The sequence below is a fragment of the Gasterosteus aculeatus genome, chromosome 7 (assembly GCF_964276395.1).
Source record: "Gasterosteus aculeatus chromosome 7, fGasAcu3.hap1.1, whole genome shotgun sequence".
Lineage (NCBI taxonomy): Eukaryota > Metazoa > Chordata > Actinopteri > Perciformes > Gasterosteidae > Gasterosteus > Gasterosteus aculeatus.
Genome location: NC_135694.1, coordinates 15,697,142 through 15,707,516, shown reverse-complemented (window position 1 = coordinate 15,707,516; position 10,375 = coordinate 15,697,142). Strand labels below are relative to the sequence as shown.

At 42.7% G+C, this 10,375-nt stretch overlaps 1 protein-coding gene across 4 annotated transcripts; it reads left to right on the top strand.

Moving 5' to 3' along the window:
- Window positions 1-565: 565 nt before the first annotated feature.
- On the top strand, window positions 566-10,193 carry samsn1b (SAM domain, SH3 domain and nuclear localisation signals 1b). Of its 4 annotated transcripts, none has more exons than XM_078106487.1 (15): window positions 566-743; window positions 2,036-2,170; window positions 2,631-2,674; window positions 2,799-2,839; window positions 3,026-3,091; window positions 3,716-3,813; window positions 4,996-5,131; window positions 5,201-5,604; window positions 6,162-6,239; window positions 6,375-6,494; window positions 7,819-7,939; window positions 8,170-8,321; window positions 8,789-8,953; window positions 9,080-9,209; window positions 9,475-10,193. In XM_078106487.1, exons 1-15 carry the CDS (start codon window positions 720-722, stop codon window positions 9,666-9,668), a joined length of 1,908 nt encoding a protein of 635 aa, XP_077962613.1. In that variant the 5' UTR covers window positions 566-719; the 3' UTR covers window positions 9,669-10,193. The 4 variants fall into 4 exon arrangements, with proteins under 4 accessions (XP_077962613.1, XP_077962612.1, XP_077962611.1 ...); XM_078106486.1 differs by having other exon boundaries at window positions 9,059-9,209; XM_078106485.1 differs by having other exon boundaries at window positions 6,162-6,494.
- Window positions 10,194-10,375: the final 182 nt, after the last annotated feature.

Sequence of the window (10,375 nt, the reverse complement as noted above, 5' to 3'; positions counted from 1 at the left end):
ATTGTGATAATGTTGTTTTCTGAAGCCTGTTCACGGACTGAAGAGCAAAGAGTTACAAGCTGAGAAGAAACGATTTGGGAGGGTTGCATTTAGAGATTTGATTGATTTGCATTACCTGAAGGACCGCGTGGAAGAGACACACGTTTGTGTAGAATCACCATGTTTGTGTAGAATCACCATGTTTGTGTAGAATCACCATGTTTGTGCAGAATCGCTGTAGTTCTGGGAGATGAAATCATGCCTGAAAGCTGTTTTCTAGTTTAATCGTCCTTGCAATGATGGCACTCACAAACTAGTGAAAGATGTCGGATTAAAGGTATTCCTGGACTGATTACAAAGTGTATTATGCAAACCTTGTTCAGACATGTAAAAACAGGTTGCAAGCCTCAAGGGTTTTTTGTATTATTTGGATGCCTTTTTGTGTTTAACCTTGCGTATAAATCTCCATCAGGTCGTGATCATGATCACTTCGGACACATGGCTGTCATTGTCTTGTTGTTCGCAGGCAGACAGCGATGGCTCACTGCATAAATTGGATTATGCGAGGGATTTGAGACTGGGATTAGGTCTTTGGCCCGTGAACAGTGTGGGGGCTGCGCGTGTGTTGGAGCGGGAGGGTGGTGGCGCGTGAAAGCGTGTTTTACGCATCCCAGAGGCCACAGCGTGTGCAACTTGTCTCCACTCGCCTCTATTGTCTCTTTGGCCGCGGAGCTTCCATCATGAACCTTTTCTGCTTCACACTGGTAAGATACAAATGAGTTCATGTTTGATGTACCGGGGGAGGTGTGGGGGGGGAGGGGGTGGCTTTGGAATGATGGAAGCTCAGGTGAGCGGAGGAGACTCTGCGTGTCCCGCTGCGGGGGGGGGGGGGCTGTTGATGTGCTGGTTGTTGACAAGGATCTGGAGGGTCTCCCCGGGGAATGGGACAAAACCTCCTCGCTCTGTAGGAGTCATCGTGGTCCTCAGATGGAGTCTTCCTGTGCTGGATCAAGCATGTGTAGATATGATTTATTTGTATTTGTTCATTGTTATTTGATTTCCAACTGATCTTACCTAAATATTATTTCTTGAATTTCTCAGGAGTCGATAGGAATGAAAATGCATCTGCTTTAAGAGAAGCCACTTTTGATATGATAATTGTTATGCCAACAGGATGAATGAATGTTAATTGAGCATGCAGTCTTTGTTGTGTGGTTGAGTTGCCTCAATCAGCCTAACAAGCCTATCGCATTTGTTTCCTATGCAGGCAAATTAGAAATATACCATTCACTGCTGCAGGACCACCTTTGCAAAGGTGCAGTGTATTTTTCTCGCAAGCCAATCAAAGGCTGGGCTTTTTGGGGACAGTCTGGGACAGGCACTAAAACAAGAGCAGGATGTGAAAAGAAACCTTAAAAAAACAGGTGTAAAATGTGTGTTGCTGTAGAAAATACACTTATTTTCTTAACACAAAAGAGTAATTCGAAATGATCAGATCAATAATCGGAAATGAAATGGCAATCATTTATTTGCAGGGTTGTTTGTTTGATTATCAAGCGTTTTTGAAGAATTCCAGCTGAAATAAATGTAATGATGGTGAACAAGAATCTTTGGCAGCTGATGCAGTTATGATAGAGTTTTCCTGAACTTCCAATAAGCTTCTTTACCCCACAAATTACACCTGATCATGCACGTTTCTCGAACATGGCCAGACATTTTGAATAAATGGATGTGATCATGGCGGACTGCGGACCTCAGACCTAATAAATTAAAAGACAAGTTTATTGAGCAAACAATTGAACATGTTTGAGTGACAGGCTGTTCAAGCTAAATAATAACATCAGTGTGTAGATGCTGCACCATTTGAAGACATTGCTCCTTGATGTAAAGCTTTCAATTGATTTCCTATAATTGGACTGATGATTGATTCCAAACAACTTCTCTTTGATGAGCCACAGCAAGAGGATACATTTAGCTGGACAATTTGAATGCTGCCCATCTGCGTTGTTTCAACCAGGCTGCAGTTACCATGCAGACTGAATTATGTGTCTCTCAGGATGGCTCCACAGAAAGCATGTATGAACCGCCCTACGGAGCATCACTCAAGGAGCTACACCCCAAGTACCCGTGCAGCCCTTCTCTTCACAGGTGTAAGCTCGAACGGGACGGCTCAGATCCAGCCATCAGTTCTGTAAGTTTATATGTTTTATTCAGATCAGAGAACTAAACATTCAAACCGCTTTGATTGAAACATTTCAAATTTCTTGTCTCACCTTCCAATAGTTCTAGATATACAGTACTTCAGCCGATATAACTCAGTGATATTGTGGTTAATGGCCATGTCGATGTGTCTTTGAGCAAGACACTTAACCCCAAATGGCCCCCAGAGGCTGTGCTGATGTTGTGTAAATGTGTTTCTGCTGGGCAGCTGCAACCTTGTAGGATCCCACCTGCCCAGTATCAGTATGAATACTACTAACCGGTGTATCTTCCAGCTTGGGTAAAATCGGCTGAGCTAGTGCAGAGACCCCCACGCCTGCTACGACAATACCAGGCTCCACATCAACTGGCTAAATGCTAGTGGATCAATTATTTAAATGTCCCTTTCCTTTTTGATTTTGTGAAGATGTGTCTGTCTCTGTTCTTTCAAGGACCGAACTCAGGCTACAATAAAAGTAAAGCGGAATAACAGAAGGTATGTGAGTTTTGTTTTCTTTTAATAATGCCTTTCTTAAAAAAAAGATTTATTTAGATTGTCTGTGTTTTGGAATGAACTTGTTTCCAATAAAGAAATAAAAATATCTGTCATCATCATTTAGGTCATGTTTGCCGACATTACCCTCGGACGATGATGCAATAGGTTGGTACAAAGTGTTTGCAGTCTCTTATGATCATATTTCTAATGATTTTCTGTCAGACGTTTTGCAAAAGCAAATCCAGGCTCACATTACTCTTATTGATTCCATTATGTTGAACCTTTCTGCATGCAGTTCAAATGAAACCACTTTCCAACTGCTTTTCCCTTCCGCCACATTGTCTGCTTCAGACGGCGACAGTAATTACACCTGCTGGATGTCAAGAAGAAAGAAGAACTTTTCTCATCACATGAGAGGTAAAAAGCTAATACACACAAGACATGATCTATTCAAATTGGAGATTAGAGTAAAGCATATCAGATCATTTCTCGTCGATGACACCCAAAGGATCAATGATTATCATGTTTTACGATATATAAACTAGGTGCACTCAGCGGAGCGCAGATCTCCACCAGGATTGTCTGCAACCACCACTGCTGTATTGCGTGATTAAATGAGCATAACCCACAAAGGGTTAACCAACAATAAAACATGAAAACACACCTTATTAAAACTCAACCAGCAGCAACGTGTGCAAGCATTTGCCTCAAAGACATAGTATTATACACTACCTACAATCTTCCATGATACACGTAAGAAGTCAAATTAAACTCACAAAGCTATCTGCCATCTTAATAGCAACTCAGTGGCAGACAAACAGCAGTATTGATACGGGCCAGCAGACAGACGGTGGTAGTATGAACAGGCAATAAAGGTGTGTTGAGTCTCAAAATGTCCTTGAGCATGCAGCTATAACACTATCAGTTTGTTATAGCTAATTGTAAGAAGAGCAGTGGACAGACACAGAGGTGCACTCTCACTCACAAATGCACACATGCTCCTCCTGGCAGAAATAAAAGCAGTGTGCATTGATCCTACAGAGATGTGTAAAGCTCCATGTCAGAGCAGCACGTTGACACGAGACGACAGAGCAGAGGAGCTGAGCTCTGACAGGACACGGACAGATCTACCAGCTCAGGTAAAAGCGCGTTATAATCACCTCCAAGAGCCTTTTCAGGATGAAAATAGTACAGCATCCATGTTAAATGTGGTCTAAAACTATGTTCTCCAAAAATAAATCACACCTTTATGCATACAGAGCATAAAATTGACTTTTTCACACTTCATTCATTCATGTTTATTAATGCTCATCCTCCATGCACGCTTTAAGTAAGAGAGGCAAACATAGACTAGATTGTTACAGTAAAGTAACAGTGGGAGGCAAATCTAACCAATATTTAATAGTTAACTTGCTGAAAATGTTCGTGTGGACAGAAGCTATAGAGGGCGAAAAGTGAGTCTATAATAGCGAGGTCAATTGTAAATCAGATCCCCGGATCACTTTGACTAATGCTCTTACGATTGCCATGTGTTCTTCTGGATTGTGTACTGTGCTTTTCATGCCAATGGCTGATAGTTGAAAGGGGGACAGGACGGCAATTTCTTCCACACAGCAGAGAACAAAATAATAGGGGGCTGCCAGTAAGACAAGGTGACCTTTCGCCTGAGAGCGTCCGCTGCGTGTTTTTTGAAAGTTTGTCATCAGCTTACTAGTTGCATGTCTTGACATATTTCTTAAGTCAATATAAAGTTTCAGTGGTGGAAATAAAAAGGATTAAAAGTACTGTACCCAAAATGTTACTAAGGTAAAATAATAGGCGTAATAGGAAAATAGGTGTAATCAAAAAAGAAAATGTGGTCCCACATTGTAGAAATTGAGATTTCCATGTCTATTTTTATCATAAAGCCAGTCTGGGTACAATTTAGATTCTGCACTATTCAAAATGCTCAATCCACTAAGAAATACAGTCTGTAATTTAGAAACAGTGAGTTATGACTGTCTGTTGTTATTGTTAACAACAAACAAAACAGACAAAAGCAGATAGGGTTTTTCTAGAAGAAACAGTAGCTAAAAAGTGTTTCAGACGCGGATACACAGGATGAGAAACAGAACGTGTTTTATCAACATTAAGGCATGTAAATGTGTAGATTCAAAAATGAACCTGTAATTGTGCACCATGTGTCCCCATGGATACTGATGCACCAATGTGTTAGCTGAGCAACCATTGAGGTGGAGTTAGCTTTTCTAACACCATCACATGCAGCTTATGCTGAATGTGTGCTCTCTGTATTTGATGCTCATATCGTTGCTTCATTGCAGTGCGTTGAAACTGCAGCTGACACAGCAGAATCAATACAAACAACAGGAAGGCAAAATAAGTCACAGAACCTGGTGCAAACAAAGAAGGCACATCAAGGTGGAGCCGGTAGTTGGAAAAGGACCGCGGGGAATAAGGGTAAGTCATCGTGGATGATGTTCTTCAACCTGCGTGGAATCCATATCAGTAACTTCTGCTGATCTTCAGATGAAATGGCCGATGTGTTGAGTAACGGCAATCCGGTGCTGACCTGCATCGGCCTGGGGAGGAGAGCCGAGAACAAGCCCTCGATGAAGACTCCTTCACCACAGCGGCAACAACAGCTCACCAGAGATGTCCATGGCGATACAGAAGAGGAAGGACTTTCTTCATATCTACGAAACGATCAGTGGAACCCCTTTGAGTGTCCACAGCCCTGGACTCCCCTCTACCACACATGTCGCCAACCTCGACACGAGACGCCGCTGGGTGGTGGGACATTGTCGCTGCCCCGGACCCCAGAGTGGGATCGCTTTGAGAGTTTGATCCAGGAACTGGACAGCAAACAGTCTGATCTGTCTCCCTCAGTAATGGTCAGATCCGTCACAGATCTGCCGCTACCTCAGAACACAGTAAGATGTACCTCAGTGACATTACCACCAGAAAATGAGACCAACGAAAGGAACCCGTAGTCCAGCTGATCTCAGACAGTGATTAGTGGAATAGCAGTTTAATAACGACCAATGTTGGAAAAGAGCCAAGAGTCAGTTTAACAGATCAGAAAGCTGACCGACGGCTCAACTGAAGCTAATGGCAAACAATAAGGAATGATGGTTTTCATTCCATTCATGTAGGAAGATATAAGATCTGCACACAGACATGCAGTTTATAGAAATGATGCCGGTTGGATTACTTTAAAATTGTACCTCTCCCCTAAAATGCTACTGAGATTATTTTTTAAACACTAAAAAGTACAAGATCAGCACGACAAGATCACTGAAATACAAGCTCCATCATTTATATATATGAAAAAGAGCCACATGGCTGCCAGGGTTTGACCTAATTCCCCACACAGATCATAAACAGGGAATAAACACTGTCTTTTTGTCGAGTGGTCACACACAGGCGGATACTGTGCCCATCTGTCACCACTAAAACACACACGTTAATCTCTCTTTCCCGTAAACAGTTAACTAGATCGGGGAGATTTGAGGCGTCCGGCCTGCCCTCGCCTCAAATGAAACCATCAGATAACGGAAGCGCTCTGGTAAGAGACCCAACAACCTCCATCTGCCAGCGTGTCCATCGAGGAATTTGCACTTCGATGCCCGTCATCAACATAATTCACAACCAAATCCGATTTTTAGAGAAACTCTTTTTACCGTGTGCTTTGTTTTCACAGCTCAAGCAGGATGAGAAAAGCAACCCAACCAAACCGCAGAGGAGGGACACGGGGACCTCACCACAAAGTGACGGGAAGCAGGTGGAAGCCTCACCTGAAAAGACGCTGACAGCCATCACTGTATGTCACGCACTCTGCACAGCTTTTACTAATGCACCAAGTTTTGGGTTGGTGGCACAGTGCGATCGCTCCTAATGAAACAACATCTGTTAGCAAGCAGGCCGCTGTCAGACACACACCTGCTCTGCCACCGTGCAAACTATCAATCAAACTACCATTATTTTACACCAGCAGTTAAGCAGAAGAGGGGCCGACGCATCCAACGCGCACATAAATGTTCAGTCAATCTAAATGAGGAAAAGACTACAACTTTGGATTTCATTAGTGGAACAAAAGCTACACAAGCTTATGGGGCAGCTTGTACAGACAGAATACTGCGAAAAGAATTTTGGCAGTTCAAAGGAGCTGCAGAGCTGAAGTCGTGGGGAGGTCTCACGGAATTTATTGTTTTATAAATTATTGATTTTAATACTCTATTTCACTGGGAAATCTATACATGCGTGACAAATACATCCTCAAAGTACATACCTCATCTGCCTTTGTCTAATAAATAAAAGAAGAAAAGAAAAGCTTAAGACGACAACATGTATTGTCTTTTTTTAGATTCTTTGTTATTGTTATTGCCAACAATTCTTTGCAACTACTATGTTAGCACATTTAACATATGCTGTGATAACATAAGTGGAACAGCGCCATAATTATAGTAATTAAGTACACCTCTGTTTATCCTGCTATCACATGTCAACATGGCTACTGCAGATGTCATGAAATCTGTTGGAATAATCTTTTGGCTCACTGGCAGTGACAGTTCGCACATGTTTAAGTTGTCCTCCTCTAGGTTGAGACTAATTTTAGAAAAATGCTGGTGATAGGTGTGTCGTTTAGTCACGCCAACTATTTCCACCCCCATTTCCTTTCTGAAGATTCTTGGACCCAATCAAATCAGGTCATATATTTCATAAACTTTGCAGTTTAAGTGCAGCTCATCCACATTCCCCCACTTCAGAAAGCACACATGATGCATGATGCCGATGCCAACATGGCCCGCTGCGGGGACGTCCCCATACAGGAAGAGGAAGTTAAAAACTGAGCGCAGGTAGCTAGGGATTATTCCCGCCACACACATCCTGTAGGTCTTGGCTATTAAAAGCCAGGCAACCATTGTAGGATTAAGTGTTTTGCCTGCAAGAAGAGCTGCATGTCCCAACATAAACCAGGGACATTGAGCCGCTCTGCTGCATGAGGAATCAAACGTAGCCTGACTCAGCTCTGTGGTTGGTTAGCTTTCTCTTTTGTTTCCCTGTAGTGGGAGATAACGGACGGCAGGGAACCCTAGCACAGGGCAGGATTAAAAATGTGACTTGTGGTGTTTTTTACCCTGCAGACACAGAAAGATGGAGCACAGAAGAGGGAAGCTTGTAGGCGACCATTTCTTAAGGGACACGGATGGTCCAGTAACTCCATGGAAAGCCTCTACAGCCTCAACAGTGGACAAAGCTCCTCAAGTAAGCACCTTCGTGCACAGATCCAAGTGTTCTCTTCCCACCAAGGCCCAACGAATTATGCAACCTTTGTTTCTTTACTCAGGTGTCCCATTACTCTCATTTCGAAGCACTAATTTGTAGAGTAGCACCACCCTCCGACAATTAAAAAAAATAAACGTGTGCATACGTGTAGCTTGGATAGTAGTTGGATATCTGGCTTGCTCTTTAATGTTTGTCTGCTGTTCCCAAAGGTGGAATCACCAGTGGGTCAGGATGCTCCAGTAACAGAGACAGTCTGAGGATGGAGGAGGATCTGTTGTACACAAGACCGCTCTGCGTCAGAGCAAAAGTCCACACAGACTTCATCCCAAGTCCATATGACACAGAGTCACTTAAACTCAAGGTAGGCAAGTCTGGAGCGTAAATGGAGATGAAATAAACCAACTGAAGAATTACATCACTGTTGTACTGGGGTTGAGCAGCCACAGCTTGTAGGATGACATATTTAGGTTTAGCCATGCAGTGTTGGACAGTCTGGTTGGTCCACCAACCATAATCTTGAAGATCCAGTTAGAATTAAGTGATCGGAGGGGAGAGGAGTCCTCACCACCGTGAGCTACAGATAAACCTTTGGATACGTTTTGCACAATATGAGAACCATGGATTTTCGTCTTCCAACCATGACATTGGAAGCACGTTTCTGAAAGAGCAAAACTACTTGTTCATGTACCAGCAGTAACAGTGTTAGTCTCAGTGAGAGCAAATGGAAACTAGCTATAGTTAATCTGGTAAAGAGCATCTCCTTTTTGTATTAGTTCTGTGGTTTTTTAACAATAAATGTAATGAAACTAAATCGAAGCTTCCATTCAGGTGGGAGATGTGATTGACATAATCGCCAAGCCCTCCATGGGAATATGGACCGGCATGCTGAATGGCAAAACAGGAAATTTCAAGTTCATTTATGTGGATGTGCTAACGGAGGAGGGAGGACAGAAATCAACTGTCCAGGAATTTTTGAAGCGCGTCCGTTTGGAGGTACTATGATTTCAATGCAGCAATAATCATATTCCATACAAGATTTTGATCCTTCAGCTTGTGAATAGTGTGCCCCTTCCCCCCCTCCCCAACCTGCTTCCTTAGGAGCATTTCTCCTCTCTCCAGCTGAATGGTTACCAAACAGTGGATGACTTGATGAGGCTGAAGGAGCATCACCTGACGGAGCTGAATGTGACCGATCCGGAGCACAGGCTTCGTCTGCTCACCGCTGTCCACTCCCTGCAGAACCTGCGCAGTGAGTAAAGATTCAAAAAGGGAAAGGGACAAGTGATATTGCACCTTCAGCCGATAAGACTGGGAAGGTATCCTGGACACAAATAAAGAGGCTAAGGATAACAGGATAACCCCAAAGAGTGTTACTGAGAATAGCGCAGAACACGCAAGGATAGGAGCCGCTGAGCTTTGATGCACAGGAATAATAGCTGGAAAGGATTACTTGCTGCTCAACTGTTTAACTCTGGGACTGAAAATCCAACCAGCACTTCTCCTCCGGTCCACAGCTGACAGTCAGTCAGAGAACGTGTCCAATCAGGGGGCGGAGGCCTCCGTTGAAAACATGAAAGCGGATAGGAACAACTGCCCAAGAGACTCTGGCTGCCACATGCCATCTGACAGCCCCGACATCAGCACAGAGGACACAGACCTGCAATTTGTCTCTGAGTCCCCGCCGCCAGCTGAGACGGCAGCTTTATGAGAATAATCAGTCTTCTGTTTGTTCCTTGTGCTGGTTTTGAGATGACTTCAGAATAACAACCTGTTTTTGAATTTTTGTAATTTCTCATCATATACAATAATAATAAATAAAACATTACGATTGTTTACTGTCGTGGCTCCAAAATGGTGGAACGAGCTCTCTGATGCCACCAGGACCGCAGAGAGTCTTTAAATCCTCTGCCGCAAACTAAAGACACACCTCTTCGGACTACACCTTGACTAAAAAAACAACTTGTAGCACTTAAATTGTATTTGTAATGATTCTTATCTAAAGCAAGTTGTAAATCGGCATATTAGATGAAATTGCACTTTCTTGTTCTTTTGAGTTTGTATCTTAATGGTTGAAATGCACTTATTGTATGTCGCTTTGGATAAAAGCGTCAGCTAAATGACGTGTGATGTAAAACAGCCATGCTGAGCCTTTAACACTGCCAATCCTTAACTTAACGGCTCGCCGGTGTAGAAATGTAATTGTTTCGTAAAATAAAGCATGTTTATTAATTTATGTTCCATACAGTAATTGTATTTAGTCTATCAAGCTATTTACACCATAAATTTATCCCCACATTTTTTTTTTCATTTCCTGATTAGTTGTTTTGATCTACAACATGTCAGAAAATAGTGTCAGTTACTTCAATTTGGACTTTTTGAAAAAGAGTTAATCAATTATCAAATCTGCAGCAGATA